We start from the raw sequence: 24,352 nt of genomic DNA on the forward strand, positions 1-24,352 counted from the left end.
AATATGAGAGGGCCCCTAAAGATACATCGTTAATGTCAGAGCTGAAACAACAGGTTTTAAAAGCTTTCTGGGATCTCAGGAGAGAAGGTATCATTTGTATCTAGGGATGATGGGGTCCCAGAGGGCAGGGCAGTGAGATGGAGAGACCATGCTTCCTCAATGCCAAAAGATGGCAGCTCTTTATGGAAGAGATCTTAAGTGTATCAACTCTGGGTGGGTAGAAACAACTGAGAGATGCTAGGCCAGGACCTTGAATTGCACCCAGAAGCCTACTAGCTTTATTTCCTATAGACAGTGGGTAGATTTCACCAGGCCCCTTCACATGCATCAGCCTACAATTCACAATTCTTAGATAACTTAGCAAAATTGCCATAAACATGACTGAAGGCAATCGAATATCTTCCTTGTTTACTCACCTCATAAAAGTTGTGAAAACAATGAGATGCAGCTTATGAATACTTTCCATTAGAATCACAGCCAGTAATATTTCCTCATTCCCAAGATAGTACAAGTGTAACGTTAAATACATTATTAGGTATATTCTGATTTTTATTTAACATAGAACTTCAAGAAAGAAAATACATTTTTCTTTATCCTTATTTATAAACAAGGATGCATGCTGTTTTTGTTACATTTATTTTGTTTTACAATTAAATTGAATGTACCAAGGAGAACAGGAAAATGAAATATAAATAATATTTTATAATCTGCACTGCTGAAATGTAATATCACTGAATCTCTAAATTAAAAAGTAGTTTTACATTAGGATGTAACTTACTCATACAGTTCAGAAAACTGCTTATACAGAGGAACTGTGTTGATATCCTCAACTTGCAATTTAAGTCTTCCCCATTCTGCCTTTAATATTTCCAGTTGCTTCCATTGTATCAGATATGATCTCTGCAAGGCATATGAGGTCATTGTATCAAGTGGTGCTATTAAAGCTTTTCCTTTTGTTTCAGCTGTTGATGTTGCTGAAACCTGCTGAAACAATGATTGGAAAATACAAGATCATTTTTAGAAAGAGATTTTAACAGAGCTGCATTTTTGCCAATTAACACATTTAAAAAATTGAATGAATGATTCAAGCCTACAGCTAACTTGTGTCAGTCCACATTAATACTCCGTGTCAAAAGACCCAACACGTACATTGTGTGAATTAGCAATTGTAAACTTTTCATACAGTTATTCTTACACCCATAAAGGAGAATATTTGTAGTTCAGAGTTGAAATGGAGGGTCTTTGGTGATCTCTGAGCTTGGTTGTTTTCTTGCAGAAAAGACTAGCACTGTTGATGTTACCTAGTTGGGTAATGAAATATCTGCAAGAAAATAACCAAGCTCAGAGAGCACCAAGGATCCCTCCATTATTCTTATTTCTGAGCCAATTATCTAAAAAATTTCCTGTTACTGACCACTGATCTAATCAGTCTCTAGTCTGTAAATGACTAATATTTGACATGGTAGTTCAGGATTTTTTTTAAAAAAAATATCAAGTCTGATGTCAAGTCATTTAGATATGCTGTCATTCAGTTATATAATGTGATACATTCTAGCGAAAATTTCCACACACAATTTTTCTGGAACCTGAACTATTTTATCATGTAATTAATACAAGAAATAAAAGAACTGTAGAGTTAAAGTTCTTCATTTAGTGCTAGATGCAAATGTAGTCAGCCCCAAACACAACAGAACAATAGTTATTCACAATTCCATTTGTTTTACCTTTTTGAATGGTTTTTGCACTTCTTGGTGGTCAGTCAGAATTTCGGAATTCCAGAGAACATCTTCCATTACAAACTGTATCCCAATCAGTTCTCCATGAGCTACTTTTTGATCCTTCATGCTCAGACCACATAGACATAACTAAAAAAGGTGAGATGAATTCAGAACTTGATTGGATTTTGATGAAAGTAAATCAATCATTGATTTATTTAAGAAATCATACCAGGACATGAAATACAATTATATGGTACCGAATGCGTTAATTCAGATATGGCAATATAATAGATTTGTTCTAGATGCAATAAATGTGTTTTAATTTCTGTAGTCATCTGCATAGTGTTGGAAACATAAAGAAATCTAAGATTACTAAGGAATAAAAGCCTCATACCTGCATACTAGAATTGACGGGATTTAGGTTGCTTATGGTATCAGGAAATAGACCTCCTTTTGCTAGGAATGTCCTCCAGGGAAACAGCATTAATGCCTAAAGAAAGTGATAATTGCAGATATTAATATTAAATATTAAGACCCAGGCACATGTATATTATTCTAGTATCCTTAAGTCCAGTTTAATTGACAGAAGTGTGCACTGATCAGTGAACTGTGCTAGGCAAAAGAAGACCTAAAATTCCAGAAAAATTTATGTAGATGCTTTATCCATTTATCATCATAGCAAAAAATCCCTACGTGGGCATAATTTGTCACATTTGCTCTTCATCTTCAGCCACAAACATTTTAGAAGTCTCCTTACATTGTCTTTTTCTCATCGTGTGAGTGCTATCAGTAATATTCAAGAGAATAATATTTTTTTTTACCCTGAGCAACTGAGATTCAGCTAGCTGGAAATGCACTGGAAAGTTATTAAATTCATATCCGGTGCTCCATGAATGGAAAGAGACACCCATTCCCAAACTGACAGAAAATCCTCAAGCTTCCAGGACTCAAAAGTGTCAATCTCCTTGCTGTGGCAAAAGGCCAAGTTCTGCTCTTCCGTGCAAGATGGAGCAAGAAGGTACCTATGGAATGTCACAAAAGTCTGCTTGCTAGACTCTGGGGCATGGTCCACAGGTTCAACCATTCAGAGTTACCTTGTGGTAAGACGGGCGATCAATAAAATAAATAAATACATAAAGACTAGAGGAAAATTGATATGAACATGGGAAAGAGACTTTGCATAAAGTCTCTTACATTGTCAAGAGCAGCTCTTGGCTTAGAAACTAAGTGAGTTAAAGACTTATGTACAGAGCCAGTGTGATGTAGTGGTTAAGGCAGTAGGCTACAAATGGGGAGAGTTTTAATCCCATCTTAGGCACAAAGCCAGCTGGGTGGCCTTGAGCCAGTCTTTCTCTCCCAGGCCTAGGAAGTAAGCAATGGGAAAACCATTTCTGGAGTAGAGTATTTGTAGCTAGGGTTTAACCTCGGAGATCTTCGTGCTCTCTGAGCTTGGTTGTTTTCTTGCACAGGTTTCATTACCCAATTAGGTAATGTAGTTAGGCAACTCAATGTTACCTAGTTGAGTAAGGAAACATCTGCAAGAGAACAACTAAGTTTAGAGAGCACCAGGAACACCAAAACTACTTCTGAAATCTTCCAAGAAAACTGCAGGGACTCGTCCAGGTAGTCACCAGAAGTCAACACTGACTTGAAGACACACAGACACACACAAAGAGAATCAGAAAAGCCATACATGTGAGTTGAAGTTTTACCACCACCCACATTACAATGTTGAAGACCACAATTTTTTTATTACAGGAAAATGCTGAAACATGAGCTCCCCAGAAGTACAGAGCTATCATGGAAAGAAACCTATTGACTGCCATGAGGGCGGTCAAATGTTTTGGCTCAAAAGCTCCTCTCCACAGATTTGTGTAGTCCTCTGCTAAAGTTACGAATTTTATCATTACTGGTAAAACCAGAAATTATTAATTACAATATCTTTTAGATTGTGAAAAAGTAGATCAGAAAAATACGCTAGCCCTCTGCAGTAGACATTTGTTTGAACTTCTTCATTTTAACACACACACTATCCCTATTTGTACCTTCTATACTTTTGCTACAGATGAGAAGCAAAGCACTTCAGCTGTTTTTAATTGTTAAATGCTGAACAGAATTCTTTGGAGAACAGATGAGAGATAAATGTTTCTGAAAGATGTCTCAAAAGTTAGAGCAAATATATCTTGAAAATGCCATTTTACTCACTCTCTGCCCATGTGGATCTAATAGTTGTGGAATTTGGAGTTGAGAAGCAAATGCACTTCCAAAAACTGCATTACTCATGGGAGGCAATGCGTGGTAAATGTTGTCTGTAATACTCTGATATGCAGAAACATTTCCAGATGATAAAAATGCTTCCCTGAAGGGTTGTTGGAAAAAAATAGAACAATACTTATTGTGAGTTTACCCAGAATTGCTTGAAATGGATGGCCATATAATTTTTTTAAATAAATAAATACTGAAACGACAAATCCAATTTCCAATTTATTCTGCTTAAACATTGCACAATGCATTTTATTTAAGTTACTTTGACAACATCTGCCTGACAAGTGATCTAGCACTTCCCATTGTTTTAGCTCTGAATCCCTAACAGGATGCTTAAGATAGTCAAAAATCCCTTTCTCATTAAAAATGGACTGCTTCCTGTTGTTCCCACGGAGAAGGAATGTTATTTTGGCTGGTAATATAATTATGCTCTTGGACCTCAATGAAACCAATTTGGAATTCTTATTAAGTCTCAAGTGATGATGCGCCCACAACTTCCGAGGGCAAGCTGTTCCATTGGTTGGTTGTTCTCACTGTCAGAAAGTTTCTCCTTATTTCCAGGTTAAATCGCTTCTTGTTCAGTTTCCATCCATTATGCCTTGTCTGGCCTACAGGTGCTTTAGAAAATAGCTTGACCCCTTCCTCCCTGTGGCAGCCCCTCAAATATTGGAAGACCGCTATCATGTCTCCCTTGGTCCTCCTCTTCACTAGACTAGCCAAGCCCAGTTCCTGTAACCATTCTTGATATACTTTAGTCTCCAGTCTCCTAATCATCCTGGTTGCTCTTCTCTGGACTTTTTCTAGAGTCTCAACATCTTTTTTATAGTGTGGTGACCAAAACTAACATGGTTGTCATGGGACAACCATGACCTGAATGTCTGAGAACCTCCATAGAGGATAGCTGAAAAAGATGCATTCTTTCTGGACATATTTGCATCAGAATTGTCTCCTTTCCCAGTTGCTTTGCAGGAGAAAAAATATGGAGTGCTACTAAGCTCCCCAATCTTCTGCCTAGGGTGCCAGTGCTTACTTGGAGACACACACACACACCGTGACCCCTTCAGGTCCTCTATCATTTTATATATTTTTAAAAAGGGTTTAATTTTTAAAAAATATGAATCAGATTTTTTGCAAAGCTGAACCATCAGCCTTCAGCATTCTTTCCTGTTATGCCCTGCAACCCGAAGAGGCCCCATGAATTTTAGTAAAGTAAATCAATGTACGAAAGTTTGGGCATTGCAATTGAGTATTTATTTGGAAAGAGGCCTGCCTGCTACAAAAAAAAAAGAACAAAAAGGAACTGGGCAGTTGAGATCTTGCAGGAAGACTGAGAGAGCCAATAGAATCTTATAGCTGGTTAGGCTACTTCTTGACAGCCATTTTGTGAGTGGGCAACTTTCTCTCCCAGCAATCCTTTTGAAAATGTGCCCCCAACTTTCTCACACTTTCCAATCTCTCACCATATTTGCTCCCTAGTAAGCAGAGAAATAATGGGCTATACATAGTTTTGAGTAGAAAAAACACCCAGTGATAAAGGTTGAACTGCCCGTTATTAAAAGTAATCAGGAAAAAGCTGCAAACATCTTAAAGAAAATACCTCTGATGTGCTTCTTTTTCACATCTTACCTCATTGAATATCGCACAGCTGCTTCAAATTGAAGAAACTTTACTTCTTTGAGCATGGTCAGCATGTGAGACACTTTCTTTGGATCGGAGGGATTTGGAAGGCTGTCTATTTTTTTCTGTATTTCAAGAAGTTCAATTCCTAGAATCCAAAGAAAAGCATGTGTTGGTACGTTTGGTCTTTTTTTTTAATATCACATCAAATATTTTTATCCGGTTTTTACACTGCAGTTCTCTATGAAAAACAATCAAGTTGCTAGTTTGACTTATTCTGATTACTGTGCTTGTCTTCTATCAATTTGGTTCAGGGATTCAAAAGTTCTCATCTAATGAGACTTTCAGACAAATTTATTAATCGTCAGGCAAAATCTTGACAGCTCACTTGAAATAACTGTCCCATCCAAAATGGGATATACAGTCTATGCTTCCTCCACTCTTTAGTGCCACTACTCTGGAAAACATGGCTTTGCATTTGAAATCATTAGTGGATTGAAACCTATTCTGCAACTATTAGTACATTGAAAAGTGTAGCTTCATTTCTGCAACATTTGGGGCAGATCATTCCACTAATAAAGAAAATTATTCCTACTTGCCCCATCTCCCAGGTCTTCATTTAGTCTACCATTAAGGAACAGCTGCTGTCAAGCTGTGGCAAAGTAGATCAACTCCTTTTCCAGCATTCACAACAATAAACAATACTTTATCCCCAACCAGAACAAATCACATCCCAATATTGAACAATGGGTACTAACCAATCTGCTCGGTCCCTCCCCAGTCTGCTGTGAGATGTTCAGAAGGACACCTGTAATCCAAGCAGCCTGGTGCACTTCCTAGCTGAGCAAAACTGAAAATGTATGCAATAATGTCGTGAAAGGATGCCACAATTTGCAATGTGTGCCGCAGGGCACTACAGCCAACCTGTGAGAAGTGGGGTTAAAGGGACAGACTTTCAGAAAGAAGCATGGATTATCAAGCAATTGGCAATCACAAAATGAAAGTAGCAGCCAGCTCCACCTGGTCTGACCTCTTTTATATTGATCATCCAGGAGTCCTTCCATTAGGCATCAGCAGAGGGAGAGCAGGGAGCACAGTTGCTGTCTTGGCTCAGCTGGGTGATTTGCGGGTTTTGAACTGCCTAGCTGATGTGTTATGAGGGCAAACAATATTCCACTTGAATTAGGACCCTTTTTATATCTGACCATTATAAAGACCTTATAACTTTTAGAAGTTTCACCTATCTTTTCTTTTTGTTCTATGTCTGTTGGTTGGGATGGCAAGCCTGTCGTGCTTGTATTAAATATGTAATCCATTTAGTTGTCTATCCAATTCAAGAACTGGCTGAGAAAGGCTTTAAAGAAACTGACTGAGTGGAGCAGAGTGACATCAATTCAATCATTCAGAAACTACTGTAATTACTACCTTTCAAAAATCTTCTCCAAACAGGTTCACTAAGTGACTCACTAACTTTCTATAATTAGTGCCAACAAGCAGTCTGCTTGAGTTGCCTACTGGTAGATGTCAGCCTTGTCAGATCCACAGCCAGATGAGCTAATTCTACTTTACAGTAAGCTCACATTAACAGAATCTTGCAGTCTGAAATGACAGCTTTCCCCACATCTCTTTTAAGCCCAAGAAACTAGGGAGCTTCTCTTCTGAGCCGCATGTCCTGCCCACATTCCTACTGCAAGCTAAGCTGTTTTTATCTGATCATTCTGCCTCTCTGCCTCTCTTCTCCTTGTATCCCAAGGGAAATACCATTACAGTAGTTACCAAACAGTAGGCCCGATAATGTTTTTTCTGGGTGAATTAAAATTTAGCGGATGAACTTTGTATTTTACTTAGAAACAGTAACACATCCAATATTTAGGAGTTAACCAAGGTTATTTAAGGTTTCTACTCTAGTTCTTCATTTTTTTTCATCTTTTTTTGTAACTGAATTCCTACACCGTGCTAAATCACGTGTGGGCAACCTATGGCTGCAGATACAAATGAGGTCCCCGAACCTCCTTTTTTGTGGTCCCAAAGCCTTCTTCTGACCATGATTGCCATGTTATTTCATAATTCATGAGGAGCTAAACTTGAAAATACAAAAAATACACTAATTGCAAGGTAAGCTCTTAGTCCCATACATTTAAAAAAACAAAGTAAGCCTTCAAAACTGTTTCCTCAACCACTGTCCTTCCACATCAGCAATGTCTTTTTGCCTCCCTCAGTTTCTCTCAAAATATTAGGCATGGTCTTTGGCCTCCAAAAATTAACTACCTCTGCACAGTTCAGCAGGATTTATGAACCCTTAAAATTGTAGCATTTTAATGATTATCCCAGTCGATAAGAAATCAGCCAATTGTGGCTTTTTAAACAAATCATAGTTTTAACAGTTATGGATTAGCATATTGGGTTAACCAAATATCTTGAGAAACTGGGAGGATCTTCACTGTATCACAGTTATTTATTATGTATGGTAAGAAGCAGTGCAATTTAGCTTCTGTACAATTTGAGTATCACTGCTAGATCTCTATACAGGAGAAAGGCTTGCTTAACGTGTGTTCCTTCTAACCCAGATATCACTCAACAAAGAAGAATAGAATGGAATGGAATAGAATTTTATTGTCACGTTAAATGTACACAAATCAGCAGCTGATAAAATATTTGCACCTGCTATCCCCCCAAAGGATAAGGCAAACTTTCCCAAAATGGAGCATCCATTAGGTTGGACTAAGTCCATAATTCTGAGTCAGTATAGTTATCTTTGCTTTCATAGTATCTCTGATTGTATATGAGAGATGATGAGAGAAAATCTTGCAAAGTATCAAGTATCTTGGGTCACATCTCAGTCACGTTTAAAATCATGATTCCCAATAAAACATACTTTCCTGTGCTGTTCATATTTGCCCTCTACTAGTTGATCAATCTCAGATCTAGGCCATTTGGCCAATAAATAACTTTTTGCAAGATTGTCAAAGTACTGACCTTCTCTGGTAGCATTTTGAATGCAGCTAGGGTTTCTGAAGGGTGAGGGATGAACCACAGGTTCAAGAAGAATTGTCCATCACTAGACAGCAAGCAACGAGGTTGTGGCTGGAAGGACCTGATTGTTAACAGAATAATTGAATTACTTACACAAATAAAGTAAATGGTACACAGCAGCACCCAAGAACCACTAATTGATATTGGTTTAACCCCACTGTTCCCTCACAATGCTAATTCCATTCTTTCTGGCACTTCAGTCAAGTTGTTAGGGAACTCTGCAAACAAGTTACAAACCTGGGATCACTGTTAACTTTTTCTTTTGATTCTTTTTCATCTTTTTTCTCTTGTGGCAATCCTATGGCAAAGTATTTTTTTTTGACCTTGGGAAAGTCATCCAACATTGCTTTTATACTGTTATAATAGGCAATGATCTGACTTCGAAGAGAGTACTGAGACATACGATGAGTCAACCTAAATGGGATCCAAATCTTAATATCAGAAGAATCATCTATCCAATATTTAAAAAAACAACAACAGAGCCTTGATATTCAAACTACCAACTTCAAAAAGAAGAAATCTCAAAAATGATCAATGTTGCTGTGAGATCATAATGCAAAGGAGTTTTATCTTTTCAGCCTTAGCAATGGGTAATGGTGGAAGAATGCAGACATTCATTAATATTTCTTATTGTTTCATTGTGATGGTATCAAGTAATTACATGACTTCCACATTGGAAAATAGAACATTTCATTGTAAATTTTTAACTCAACTTCCCAACCTGTGACATGCTCTCCCCCCAGTTTTTAAACATTCAAATCACAATACTTATAATATCCGATGGGGCGCAATGCAGATCTAAATTACATGCCCACCTCCAGATATCCTGAACTACACTTCCTCAAATCCCTGAATACTAGTCATGTTGTTTGAGTTATAATCTGAACTCCGTGGAACCCTTCTGTTTGTTTATCTCTGATTCAGCGACATGATATATGATATCAGTAGCAATGGGTACGTCCTGCTGAGACTCTATAACAAAATCAGCACTGTAACAATCCAGACTTCATAGCTTGAATATCAAGGCAGTTTCTTCTGCCTTATATATAACACTAAGGTTGATGAATGATTTATTTATATAAATGATGTATATATCCAGTTCATATAATACACATTGAAAGGTTCTATAAAGGATGAATAGGGGTTTTTTGGTTTTCTTTCCTGCTTTAACTAATAATAGAATATTGTGTATCAGATGTTTCACTTGAGCATTATATTTACTCTCTAGTTCCTTTATAGGCTCTGCTGAATAAAAGTCAACATTGCACCATTTCCTACCGTAACACAGATCGTGGGAAAAACAAACATCCTACGTATGACTCTTAAGGAGAGACACTGCAAACATTTCTTATACTTGCCTGTGGCAATATTCAGCAATAACTTCTCTTTTGACTTTTGCAGCTTCATCCTAGGAGAAATTATGCCATTTGTTTGTTACCTAACTTGTACACAGTTGTAATAATTGTATTGAAATGTAAATATAATACCTTGGATTCAAAAGCTAAAATATAGGAGTGGAGAGGCACCCTTGTTTGAACAACTTTTTTTTAAGGTTAAATAATTTTAAAATATTTTTACCACAGGTTCATTTTATAAAATATCACAATAGAGGCGCTGAATTCTGATTCTTTGCTCAGTCCATTCCAGATTTTTTATATTGTCTTGGAGCCTTGAAAGCATATTTGAAAGGAAAGCAGGGAATTGTAGTGGAAAGATTCAGGAATCCTTGTAACACTTCTCTGATTCCAATCCCAACCTGATACATTCAGAATTATTTCAGTGTGTTGGCGATTTACCTAATCTAATGCCTCAACTTCTGGGAATATAACAATAAATATACAAATACATTGCATATAAGTATATAGATTTTAAACTATAAATAGGATTTGATCCTCTTCCCTGTTCTCGGAAACATTTTTGGATAATAGCTTCCTCAAATAACAAAAGAAAATCTGAAAGGTTACCATATCTAAAGAACAATCACTTGGCATTTTTATGGTAACAATTAAAGAAACAATCATTATTAAGATTTTTTTCCCAAGTAGTCATAAGACTTTACTCCTCTATTATTTCTTTCATTCATACACATTCTTGTTCTTATTTGTTCTGATTACAAGACTGACTTAATTTTTTAAATATTTATTTATTGATCCTGTTTACATGGCCACCAATCTTATGGAACATGGATAAAGATACCTAAAATATATTTATTATTTTACAATACAGGTAGTCCTCCACTTACAACAATTTTGTTTATCAACTAAAATTACAATGGCACTGAAAAAAGTGAATTGTGATTACACTTAGGACTGCAGCAACATTCCCCATGGTCATCTGATCAAAATTCAGGTAATTGGGGACCAGCATGTATTTACAATGGTTGCAGCTTCCCAGGGTTGTATGATCATCATTTGTGACTTTCCCGGCCAGTTTCTGATAAGCAAAGTCAATGGGGGAAGCCAGATTCATTCAACCATGTGATTCTCTTAACAATTACAGTGATTTGCTTAGTAACCATGGCAAAAATGGCCATAAAATTGAGACAATTCATTTAAGTGTCTTGCTTGACAATAGAAATTCTGGCCCCAATTGTGCTTTTAAGTTGAGGACTACCTGTAGCGACACAAAAAATATCCCAAAGCTTAAAGCCAAAGCTATTAGAGTAAAGTTGATGAATAATTCTTTAAAAATTATAATCAAACATTGGTTAATCCCTACATGATTTCAGATACACTTACTGGATTTTGTACTCTACTCTCCAAGATTTGTTTCTTCTGAATGAATGTATTCAGCATCAGGTCACGTGGACCTTGTTTCTCCAGCTGAATTGAAACAAAAGCTTCAGTAGGTCTGGAGAATGAAGGAAAATGACATTACTAAGAAATACTAATGCAAAATGTATTAATGAGTAACATTTTATTATTTGACTGTGCCCAGGCACTAAACTTTTTTTACACATAATGCTGTTGCTTTTCGGGGGGGTTTCTGGCTTTTATGAAGAATCCAAAACCACAACCATGTATTATATTAACAGGATGAATTAAAGTATTAAAAAGATGTTTAGACAAATATGTCAAAGTCTTGGAAATTTTCTGTGACATCAGGCTTGCTATTTATCTATCTATCTATCTATCTATCTATCTATCTATCTATCTATCTATTTATATTCCATCTTTATTATTTTTATAAATCACTCAAATTGGCGAATATGTTGTTTTCTGAACCTGTAATGCTGGCCTAACAGTCCTGCATTGGGAATCTTTCCCAACTATGTTGCTAAACCAGAAGCTGGAATTTCTCCACTTGAAAGCGCAGACTGCCCTTTAAGGCACAAAGCAGTAACACACAGATGTATTTGAAGCAGCACTTGTTGTCTTAAGACGCCAATGGTACAGAGTAAATTATAAATCAAAATCAGTGGCAGAGCTATTGCTATATTCCTTCCCTTTTGGAAGATCCCCTCAAAGAGGATCAGAGGAGGGATAAGTTACTTGGAAGAGCTCTTTGGGAGCAATGGCCTTTTGGGAGTAAGCTATTCTACAGCCATCACATGAAATAGATTACGCTGGTAGAGAATTATGGTTCCGAAGTCATCCAATAGTTTTCTGTGGCTGGTTGGAGGTGGACCTGTTCTCCCCAGTCTTCATTCAGCACATTTGCCCCCAAACCATGAGGGGTGTTTGTGTATGTCTTTAATCTACCTCTTTGAATTGCAACCTCCAGCTGTAAATCGCCTAATGTAATGAGACACAAAGGCATCCTCTGCTTCACTCCCAGCTGTAGAACTTCTTCCATTTGGTGAACTGCTGCTCTGACCTTTCATGCTGAGATGTCCTTCCTGAAAGAGAAGAGCAATGGGGTCTCTTACTCAAGGAAGTCATGCTGACCCCATCAGGAAAGTTGTTGCTGTGGAAGACAACCACCACTGGGGGCATTATGGGAAATTTAAATGGAAGATAGTCTCTGTGGCTCAGATTGTTGTGCTGAATATTTTTATAAAGGGGAGAGAAAGGTCAGTGTAAACCGAGGCCCTTGTAAGTGTCCTGGAACTCAGCACATGCTCTTGGATGTTTGATGCCATCATACGGGCCCTGTTGAAGAACATTTTGACTCTGCAGTTTCAAGTTCTTGTAATTTGGCTTCTTCTAATATTCCCAAAAGAAAAACAAATACCGAATTTTTTTTTAAAAAGAACAAGGAAGCATTAAATAGCCAGAAGTCAGTATAGGTGTGAATAACATTACTGAATGAAGTGCACATATTAAACACACTTTGCTTTTTACTCAGAAAATAGCTGTCTAGGAAGAAAACTAATGAGATTTTTTTGGTACGTGTGTATTTGTTAATCTTCTCCTGTTTCTAAAAAAAAAAACAGGTGCAATTGGAAACAACAATGGCTTAGAATCTAATTTTAACAGAGCATTTAAGAGAAATATTATGAACTCCTGAGGCAGATTGTTAGCACATGCTAAATGACAAGTCTGCACTGATTTCCATTTTATTCTTTTTTATATTATGCATTTTTCAGGAGGGCTGAAGGGATTAAGAAAATTGGTGGGGCTTGTATAATACCTCAATCTTGCATAATATGACACACTGTTAAATAAATAAATGCTGTCACTTCCTTATAGACTATCAATGGCCACTGTTCATAATGACAGCATATTATTTCTAACAGTGTATGCCTCTATAAAAGAATCACCTGTCCTCTGACTCTTATTGTATGTCTGCTTACTTTAGTGCATTGCCCTGGTCGCGCAGTGGTTAGAATAGAGTGGTTAGAATGCAGTATTGCAGGCTACTTCTGCTGACTGCTGGCTACCAGCAGTTTGGCAGTTCGAATCTCACAGGCTCAAGGCTAACTCAGCCTTCCATCCTTCCGAGGTAGGTAAAATGAGTTTTGTGGGCAATATGCTGACTCTGTAAACTGCTTAGAGAGGGCTGTAAAGCACTGTGAAGTGGTATATAAAGCTAAGTGCTATTGCTATTGTTATTGCAGGCTAACACAGCCAGGAGTTTGATCCTAATGAGGAGTTTGATCCTAATGAGCTCAAAGTCAATTCAGCTTTCCACCCTTTCCAGGTCAGTAAAATGAAGACCCAGTTTGTTGGGGGCAATAGGCTGACGTTTGTAAATCACTCAGAGGGTGCTGTAAAATATAATGGAGCTGTATATATAAGTTTAAGACCTAAGTCCTATTGCATGACTGAAGGAAATGTCTAGTTTCAGAAACAAGATTTCCTGAATCTTAGAAGGCTAACAACAAGGTTAACAACAATCACATGAAGCAGATGCAACCCAATGAGCTCTGCCACCGCCTTCTTTACGGAGAAATTAAATCTATTGACAAAAACTCCATCATTGGAATAGGGCCTTTCTCAATCAGAGTATCATTCAGATATGTGACCTTCAAATACCAGGGGTTTCAGCAATAGTGATGCTGGGTGGAGAATCCTTGGAGTTGACGTCGGCATATCTGGAATGTACCCCAAATGAAAAAGGCTAGTATAGAAAAGTACCCATAATCTCGCTTTTTTATCTGAAACAGAAATGGCCACCAGTCTAACTATGTGTCTAACATTTTCCCAGCAGAATAAGGTCAAACAGCATGGAAGGAAGACAGCAAAGAAAGACTTACTCGTTCCTTGTAACTTTTTTGCTTCTGATTCTTATGTTATTGTTTTTTTAAAGAGCAGTGGTGAAATTTGGACTTTGAAAGGGAGGGAGAGGGGGAAAAGTTGCTAACCTTTAAGTCTCCAGTTAGTGTGGGTTGCACTGAAGGACAAAATGCAGCCTGTTGAACAGCTACAAGGAGCAGGTTTTTATGTGTGACTTGGCAAGCAAGAGCAATCTGCAAGTTTTCCAGTCCATACGGGTTCAGTAACAGCTGAAAGGTAACGATACAAAGATTTGTGGTCATTGTAATGTAACATTGCACATCTACTTCCTTTAGGTCTGATAATGAGGCTATAAACTTATTTCAGTTGTACAGGGAATCCTCAAGTTACAAAAGTTCATTTAGTGACTATTCAAAGTTACAACAACACTGAAAAAAGTGAAATGACTGATTTTCATACATTGCAGCATCCCCATGAAGGAATCAGAATTCAGATGCTTGGCAGTTCACTCCTATTTATGACAGTTACAGTGTCACAGGGTCATGTGAACATCTTTTGTGGCCATTGGACAAGCAAAAGCGATATAAGGGAAGCCAGGTTTACTTAACAAACCTGTTCATAACTTAACAACTGCAGTGATTTACTTAACTCTGGCAAGAAAGATTGTAAAATTGGGCAAAATTCATTTAACAAATGTCTTGCTTAGCAACATAAATTTTGGGCTCAAATGCAATCATAAGGCCAGGACTATCTGTATTTACATTCAAGAAGCAGGACTGATTTTTGCATGGAGTTTGGAAGCAATAATATCTAATTCAGAAGGTCTCTTAGTCAGCCTTCACTCCAGATAACTATATGTGCATGTGACATTTTTAAGTTGTGTATGTAACAATACCTAAGATTTTTTTCATTATTTTTCTCCCAAGCAAACACATATTGTGCACTGACAGACTCTCCAGTCTATCATGTCATTTCCAGGTAGTCTTTTGTTCAGTTATCACCATGTCTGACGCTGCATAGCATTTTCAACATTAGCCAAAATTAACTACATGCTGCCACCTTCTGTGACAATAGTTTAGCACAAGACAAGTTTAATCAAATGCCATAGACAAGTATTAATGTTGATCAGAAGATCTCCAGTGAACATACAGAAGCAACAGTCATTTCAGCAATGATATGTGATTGATTAAGATCAATTTTTCCACCCAAGACCTCTGCTATACCTGACTCCACTCACATAAACTATTTAACACTGAATTTTCCTTGGAACACAAATATCCTTCTTTCTGTTTTGGACAGAACATATTAGGGTTGGAATTAACTGAGGTTAATCCCCCCCCCCCAAGGTTCAGAATGACCAAATTGTTGCATAATGTGACTTTTGGAATAGTTTGGAATTGCATTTCTTGTTTCAATATTTGTTCAAAGTCTAGATGCTAAGAGGTCTAAATCTTCAAATTGCAGTTACAATTTTTTATTTATTTATGGAATCTGTATGACTGTGGTCAGAAGTACAGTAACAAATACTGCTGAGTTAGTACAAAATGAAATGAAACAAACAGGAAAAGAGCAGGAAGAATAAAATAAATTAATATAATAGCATTGAGACTGGAACAAAAATATTTCAGTCACCTGCAGAATGCTCTCCCTGGTGCAAAAGCTAAATTTTCCAATTTGATTGTCTATATCTTGGATCTCTAACATTAAGTTAGAAGGAATGTATCTGCAAAAAAACAACAAACCATTGTCTACATTTTTCAGAAATGAAGCGCCAACCCACATTTAGAAATTACATGAAATTACATTTAGAAATTACATGAAATCACAAGTGATTTCAGCTTTCCTTGTTTATGCAGAATATATATATTTGAACAGTGTTTTTGAAGAATGTTTAACATTAATCATACTTGTAAATATTCCCAATATTTCAGTCATAGTTTTCAAAAGAACAAGTGTGTTTCTTCCATTCTGAGATGTGTATATCTCTTTATATCAAAAGGAGGGAGAAGAGTAAGATGACAATTATACTACAGAAAGAAGGGCAGAAATAAAAATTCTGTTTCCTTTTATTCCCCTTTTTCTTCTTTCTAATTTTTAACTTTTTCTTACTTTCATTTTTCTTTTTATACTTTTATTGTATTGTAACATTCTAACAAAACATTTTTTAAAAGCAGTAGCTATTCTACATCACATGTTAAGCGTATCTTCGGAATGGAAGCAAATATTATTAAGTTTGTTGGTTGTTTATATCTGTTGAGATTTGAAAACCTTTATAAGCCTCTGACTTACCTGTCCACGTTAAGGTCATGATCTTCTAGAAGTGAAGTGATGAATATTGGCGAGAACTGGTCAGCTTTCTCTTTGTGAGTTGCACATTCAAAGTACACAGGCCGTAAGTACAAATGGAACTCATTAAAGCCCATTTCTTCTGCAACTTCTTTGTACAGTCTAAGCAGAAAAAGAATGTACATAATTGAAATAACTGCTTATAGTGGTCACTCTGCTCACACAAAACACACACAGTCATTGCCTGTCATATATTTGTTTGAGTTTCATACCCAGAAAAAATAAACATAGTTGTATATTTCAATCCATAATTTCACTTTGTCCACCATTCAGATCATTTTTGCTGACACCTCCCACAAATGGGCACTAAAAAACTAAGTGCAATTTTGATTACTGTGATTCCTGCATCAGGAATTCTGGCCTATTTCTTTTGGATTTTTTGCATGCTAGATTGGCATGGAATAAGCCACAGTTCTAGACAACATGCTGCTTGTTCACTGTTAAGCCAAGTTGTAGTTCGGGTTGTTAAGAAAAGATAAGTAGAAGGTTTTGGTGTATTATATTTGTAATATTTTCTAACTAATAATCAGGCCAAAGCAAAAACAGCCAGTATAATTTGATTTGTCAAACACATTTAAACAGTATTGATCAAAAGCATTCAACTGCAATTATCAACTATCTACGTTACAGTTCAGGCTGAGATATCTGGGGCTTCCCTTAAAAATAATGGCTTTTCAGTTGAGTTTACTGATAGGGACAATATAGATCATGGGGTCAGAAGCTGTTGGGTCAGAATGGACGAAAAGGAATAGTGATTTCAATTAAGAAGATAGTAGTCAATAAGATGGTGTAAACTGTAATTTGGGAGAATTGAAGAAAGTGGGGGAACTACATCAGCAAGAAGATTGAATAAGGATTTTGCCATTATACTTTTAAAGATTAACATAAGGCTTAGATTAAATCAAAAAATTATCACTGAAATTTCAGTACAACTTTCTATATCGATTTCCTCTGTGTCCCCTTGCTAACCTGCCCAGCTGTGCTCCTTCTATTGCTGCCTCAATCAACCGATGACGGAGGGTTAGAACTTCAAGGAATCTTGAAAACACATTCAGAGTAATAGTTTGTTTTTCTTTGCTCGGTCTCTGTTCTTCTTCTGATACCGATTTCAAGGCTAATGTAACAATTTCTCTCATAATAAGAGGATCCTCAACCAGAACATCTGCAAATATCTACCATGAAAGATTAGTATTTATCAATGTTTAATTCAAATAATGTCAATTGATTGTTGTACTGATGTTACGATTGACACTTTATTGTTCAAGGCATTATTTTGTACCATGGAAATATTTAATTGAAAGATAGAAGAAGATGGAACAAGATCCCTCAGAGGACTGGACAACAGGTAAGTATGACTGTGGGAGGAGCTGCTCTTTTTTACTTTTAAGCATAAACAACAAATAGTTTATCTGAAAGCACAAATAGTACCCCATGCCCAGCTCACATAGAGAAATGGCTTTACTGCAATGTATCAGTGAAATTCAAGATTTGTATCAAGATACCAGTCCTTTCTTATTAGCAATTTGCTTACATAGAATCTGTAACAGGTCTACAAAAATTTTGAATTTTCTCTATTAACCGAATCCTATATGTCTACTTAATGAGATTAGGACATTTTAGCAGCAAAAACCCCACCCAAGTCCCTGTAAGTAGAACACAAACATACATCTCTCTGAATTTGAGTGCTATAAAAAGATTCTGGATTTTCCATGGTCATCCATCCATCCAACGAAAGTTGAAGTATTTGTTCCTCCAAATTAATGGCCTCACTGGCTGTGTTTGGCCTACAGATTTGCTGGAACTCTTGAAGGATGTGATCTAGAGCTTTAGGAATTAAAGATACTAGGCCAAGGGAGGAATGGAATTCCAATAAATACATGTTCTTTAGAGCTGTACTTTAAAGGAAAAAAGAGTTAAAGGTATTATGAGAGAATGGGATTATTTGAAAATAAACTAATAAAAACTACCACACCCAAAAAACCTAATAAAAACATAACCATAAATGACAAGTAATGTAAAATGATGACTACTCATTCCCCAAAGGAATGAAAAGATTCAGTGGTGAAATGGATTAGAAAACAAGCATTCTCTTAATTGAATGTATGACTCAATTTATGTTTTTATTTATCCATATATAAACTTAGCTGCAGTCCTTTAACTCAGTGCAATATATATATATATATATGGATCTTTGGTTATTCGGTTTTTTTTTATATATATATGTATGTGTGTATATATATATATATATATATATATATATATATATATATATATATATATATAACACACACATACATATATACAGAATGATTAAAATGATGGTTTAACATAATTATTTTTAAAAATACATTTATATATTTACTCATATCGTAAATGCATAGTTCAAAAGATGACTTTCTTAAGTCTATCCTTATGAGAAAGCAGAGGATAGAACTAAGTAAATAAAGAGTAATACATTATTACAAAATGGAAGGGAGGAATAGACATTGTCAATTTCAGCAGATAACACAACTAAAAAGTCACAGATTCTGTTTTGCTTGCAGTTCTGGCTTTTAAGGTTTAGGGAACTTCTGTGTTGAAACACTCTTATAAGTTTGAGTCCAAATACAGTGACATGATCCTGACTTTTTAAAATAATACATTACAATTTTTTAAACAAATATTTTAGGGGATAACTGAATCATAATTGTTTGCATGTCTATTATTAATTTAGAAATGACCCGGTAAATATATGCATGCTAAACACAGAATTAATGTCTTATTATTACTACTATGTCTAAGAAATGACCATTTGCAGGTGGAAAAACAGCATAAAGAAAGCTATTTTATCATATGGCTGGGCTGGGTGATTTGTTTAAATAAGAATTGCTTGAACCCTGGGGAATAAACAATGGAGTTTGCTTGCTTGACTTTCTCAACAATAGCAAACATCAGCATCATTATAGACCTATGTGCCATATTAAAGAGACAAATGATACTCACGGGCTGTTACTGAGAGCAATTAACTGCTTTGTAACTATATGTGGGGGGAAGCCAAATTCAGAGATACAACCTTTAGGACCACCACGCCAAATTTTATAATTATATTTACGCTGATTCTCTATCTGGGGGAAAAGATCAAAATAAAAAAAATATTGTTACATAAAATATAGCAAATTCTGAATTTAACCCCCACCCCACCCCAATCTTATCATGACTTCTAGTGGTAGAGGAAGCCTGATATAAGCAATTAAAGTAACATGTAAACTGAATTTGCTCGATTCAACAGCTTCCACCCGTCTCCTCATCTTATCACCATTTTCAATGCTTTGTAAACAGGTGCTAACTTCTGTATTTGAATACAGGTAGTCAGCATGCCTCAGCACATCACTAGTTTAAATACTAAAAATTGAATGGCGTACGTTTAATGAAAAAGATACAGAATTAGATCCAAAGTTATCCTGGCTACTCTACTGCAAAGTTCTACTGCATAGAATGTCAACTTACCTGTCGGTTCATAATATCTCTCACCAAGCAGAGGTGAAGCTTTAGACAAGTGCATTCATCTCTATAAGTGTTCACAAAATACCCAAGGTGGAAATCAAATCGAGGACGTCTGTACATGATGTTAGTTATTACTTGGGCCAATGCAAATCTTTCTTCTGAATCTAAAGCATGTTGATATACTTCAAAGTAACTATCGAGAAGCTGAAAATATATTTCAAGCATAGCCAAAACAATAAGCAAGACATGTTTATCTTTCCTTCATTTTGTTTTAGTTTGTTTTTGCTTTCATCTGCTAATAAAGTAAATCTTTCAGTTGGAAATAAATGCTTCTGTGTGTGCCACATGTACATTTCTCAATGAGATTCTCTACTCCACCTATTATTTCAAAAATCAAAATAAATATGTTCAGAACAATAGGTAGCTCAGTTGAACCAGAGGTATTGGCAGAGTGCAGATGCACGTGTCTTGGTGGGCGTGGCAGGGGAAGGATACTGTAAAATCTCCATTCCCACCCCACCCCAGGGGGAAGGTTACCACCAGTTCTCCAAACTACTCAAAATTTCCACTACCGGTTCACCAGAACTGGTCAGAACCTGCTGAATACCACCTCTGCCTTGATTTCTTAGAGGATTAATGAAACGTGAATATGTATACCTGCCACTTATTTTTTAAGAAATCTGCTTCCCAAGTCCAAAGGTCAAGCAACACTGCTGATCGATCCACTGATGTTTGTGCCAGCCTCGAGTAGCTGTTGCTAGAGGAATCTGAGCCTGCTTTCTGGCCTCAGAAAGAAAAGGATAACGCAAAAGACTTCAACCCAGCAATAACAAATTCAAGCAGTCACAAACACTTGCAGTTAATGAGGCCAAAATAAAACATACACAGCGAATTTCCTCCCGTTATCAAGATTTTCTTGCTTCACAGAATTGAACTGAATGTTATCAATATAGGTACACTTACTATAATCACAGATGCATTACAAAATAAACAGTAACCCCAAATAACCAGTAAGAAACTTTCAAGCAATAAGTGCCTCTGGAGCAACTTCTCCAACAATTACTTCAAAACAACTACCTTTGGTTCTATTATTAGTTTACTAAGTAATTCTTGTTTTGGGGGGGTGGCTGCTTTTTGTGGAAGTTTCTATCCCTCAACCATTGGTAATCGGGGTGGGATTGTACCAGTTCGGACCAGTTCTATAGAACCGGTTGTTACAATTCTGCACAGTTCGGAGAACCGGCAATTCGCACCACTGGCCTGAGAGCAAAGCTGAACCTTCCTTAGGACTGAAGCTTCTATTTTTCAGTGCAGACTCAGGCAGCAGATTGCAGAAAGGTAGATCTGCAAGTGACTCTGTGATTCTGCAAGCAACTCAATCTGCCTGCCGGCTTTGCCTCGTTTTGGGTAAAAGTTGTTCTTTTTTAAATAAAAAAATTCAATCTTTACATAAACATTTACAATATTTACATACAAACAATGCCCAGCCAGTCACATGATCACCAAGCCACACCCACAAATTAGGGCCCACCCACCGAACCGGTTGTTAAGAAATTTGAATCACACCCCTGTTGGTAATATCAGAGATATTTCAGGGCCAAGTTTGTATAAAGGCCTTACCTTTTTCTACCTCAATGTACTGGCTTGCCACAAGCAAAAGTTGCTTTTCTGTCTCTTTCAGGTCTTGGAGGGCCACATCATACATTACAAAAGCCCCTCTCTGATCCTGCGTATGAATGTATTCCTCTTCAACAGTGTAAAAATCATCATGGTTCTCCACCTCAGCAAACTCCATGAACTGCACACAGTGGACCTGTGGAGCCATAGATGTTGAAAATAAAACATTACAGCTGACCACCAAATCCATTAACAGCTGTGCACTTCAGAGGTTTTTACCCATTTCTTTCCCACTGGGACTTCCTCTGATCCATAATCCATCACTTTTTACATTTAAGGAACCTCTTATTCCTTATCCATTCACCCAAGTTGTAGCTAGAAGAGACAAACTGATATCCATTCACACAAGCACATATTGAAATACTTTAAAGCTCTGATTAGGTTTTTTCCTCTGCTTTTCTAGCAAGAGCTGAAGTTCCCCTCAGATAGGATGTGGTTTGTTTGAACTGAGCTTAATGCAATGTATGCTAATTTAGTTTTGTAAACCAAGATCTATGGCTTAGCACCATGTATGAACCAAACTACTAAGTCTTGTTCAACAAACCATGATTATGGATTATTGGGATGTGTGAACTTAGTTTTAGCATACAGTCCTTGTCTTATGACCATTTGTTTAATGGACATTCAAAGTAACAACATGTCTTATGACCACTTCTCACACTTTCAACTGTTGCAGTATGATTACTATTTACAACAATCACAGGGGGTTTCCAACAAAAAATAATGAAGAGGGGAAGCAGGATTCACTTAGCGACCATGTGATTCATTTAATTATCCCAGTGATTCGCTTAACAACCACAGCAAAAAGGGACATAAAATCACCTGCCACTTAAGGACTGCATCACTTAGCAACAGATGTTCCAGTCTCAATTGTGGTTGTAAATCAAGAACTACCTGTATCTGATACTTGGCTGATCAGAATACTTAGAGTTACAGAATTAAGCCCATTAGTAAACCTTCCTCAAATAAACTTGCATGACTAATATTCTGTGCAGGGTCAGAGAACTGGAAGGTGGTGGAGGTTTTTTTTTCCTTCCTTCATGCACTGGTTTATTGCTTCTATTTTTGAACTTGCATTCTGACAGATAAGAAGTTTAAGCTTTGGGTCAAAAGTAAAACACCCAGTGAAACCCTACATAATTTAGGTGGTCTTGGACTTCAGGTTTAGACTTTATTACTTTGTCTAAACATTGCTGTAACTAGAACACAGTCCATTTCCTCTTGCAAATGTACTGGGAATTTCCCTAAAAACAATATACTGAGCCTAATGTTTTATTTTTAAAGATCTATGACTATGAAAATATTCTCTAATACCAGGTTCCCCAAACCCACTACCAGACCTTGAGCCATTTGGAACCGGGCTGCAGAAATGGTGGGCAAGTGCATGCACCCATCACGCCTTGCATGAGTAGCACCCATGAGTGCGCCTGCGGGCATACTCCCATTTGTGCCAGCAGCAGGCACGCATGATTGATGCTTATGCAAATGGAGCTGCGCATGCACACTTACCCACTGCTCACATGGAACTATCCCCTCTCCCCCTCCCCCACATTGGTCCATAAAGCCAGAAAGGTTAGGGAACTCTATTCTAATGTGACCAAAGCCTCACCTTATAGTCAGCTGGAGTATAATGCATGTAAGAGTGTGAGCCGAGACCTCCAAAGGCACCAGTGCCTCCTTTGGCTGCATTCACCCAGCTGGCATCTTCTGCAGTGGAGATCAAATGTCCGCTGCGCGAGGCAAGACCTGAGGTGCTGATGGTCAGAGTTCTTTCAATGGATCGGAAATAGTTGAGGATTCCCAAACAAATTATCTGGTATCAATGTCATTGGGATTAAACAATGATGAGTATGATGATAACAATACCAACTGGCAAAAATACACCACCTCAGGCTTTTATATGTCCCTGTTTCTGTTTTTGTATTACCTGTAATTCTCTGGTTCTCAAGTGGCGTAAATAAAGGACAGACAAGTATCCACCTTTTCTTGTGGAAAGGTCTTTGCTGGGAGCTTCCAGGTCTTCATCTAAACCTAGCAGCTCTGAGGCAGTCAATTCGCTATTTTTTTTTCCAAGAAAGAGAAATTAAATCATATTACTGTAGCTCAGACAGATTTTCTGTTATATCTAAATTTAATAATCTCTTTATATTTCCTTCCTAGAAGTAAATTTCCTACCGAATTCACTTATACAGATGCCTCTGTATTAGAACAAGAATTAGAATGGATGGATTCTGATGCAATCAGATTAAGATAAGGAGAACTTATGAAAAACCATATAAATGCCATTATCCTTTATGCTTGGGGAAAGTTTGCTATATCTGACAATGCCAGCCAGAGTTAAGGAGTAGAAGTCAAGAAACACCACCTTCAACTTTTATATTTACAGCATATGATATGAAATGGTTTTTTTAAATAAAGTTTTATTATAAATTTTCTTCATTTTGTATTAAGCTTCAATTTTATAACCATGCTATACTGTTTGTATCAACATTATACATTATGCATTCTATTATACCCTTTATATATATTATCCTCAATTTACGACCCCAATTGAATTAGGAATTTTGGTCATAAATCATTGCAATCTTAAGTTAG

General features: G+C 36.8%; 1 protein-coding gene across 3 annotated transcripts in view; it reads right to left on the bottom strand.

Moving 5' to 3' along the window:
• LOC113455257 (uncharacterized) overlaps positions 1-24,352 on the bottom strand; it is a 69,221-nt gene that overhangs the window by 22,846 nt on the left and 22,023 nt on the right. For 2 of the 3 annotated variants that reach the window (XR_015739611.1, XM_087913226.1), the window contains exons 13-34: positions 23,685-23,814; positions 23,367-23,570; positions 21,701-21,893; positions 20,738-20,865; positions 20,084-20,284; positions 19,580-19,701; positions 18,264-18,492; positions 17,567-17,769; positions 16,541-16,699; positions 15,884-15,974; positions 14,380-14,520; positions 12,335-12,471; positions 11,372-11,483; positions 9,992-10,041; positions 8,871-9,047; positions 8,577-8,694; positions 6,359-6,524; positions 5,610-5,748; positions 3,924-4,077; positions 2,113-2,208; positions 1,725-1,865; positions 779-984 (exon numbers count right to left, since the gene is read on the bottom strand). Coding sequence is in view for 2 of the 3 variants with exons in the window: in XM_087913226.1 (XP_087769352.1) it covers positions 779-984; positions 1,725-1,865; positions 2,113-2,208; positions 3,924-4,077; positions 5,610-5,748; positions 6,359-6,524; positions 8,577-8,694; positions 8,871-9,047; positions 9,992-10,041; positions 11,372-11,483; positions 12,335-12,471; positions 14,380-14,520; positions 15,884-15,974; positions 16,541-16,699; positions 17,567-17,769; positions 18,264-18,492; positions 19,580-19,701; positions 20,084-20,284; positions 20,738-20,865; positions 21,701-21,893; positions 23,367-23,570; positions 23,685-23,814 (3,297 nt within the window). In the remaining variant the exon portion in view is untranslated. The remainder of the gene's footprint in view (positions 1-778; positions 985-1,724; positions 1,866-2,112; positions 2,209-3,923; positions 4,078-5,609; positions 5,749-6,358; positions 6,525-8,576; positions 8,695-8,870; positions 9,048-9,991; positions 10,042-11,371; positions 11,484-12,334; positions 12,472-14,379; positions 14,521-15,883; positions 15,975-16,540; positions 16,700-17,566; positions 17,770-18,263; positions 18,493-19,579; positions 19,702-20,083; positions 20,285-20,737; positions 20,866-21,700; positions 21,894-23,366; positions 23,571-23,684; positions 23,815-24,352) is intronic. The other variant, XM_026726530.2, reaches the window with a different exon arrangement.

The sequence above is a fragment of the Pseudonaja textilis genome, chromosome 1, assembly GCF_049901715.1.
Source record: "Pseudonaja textilis isolate UNSWEBS1 chromosome 1, rPseTex1.2, whole genome shotgun sequence".
Classification (NCBI taxonomy): Eukaryota; Metazoa; Chordata; class Lepidosauria; order Squamata; family Elapidae; genus Pseudonaja; species Pseudonaja textilis.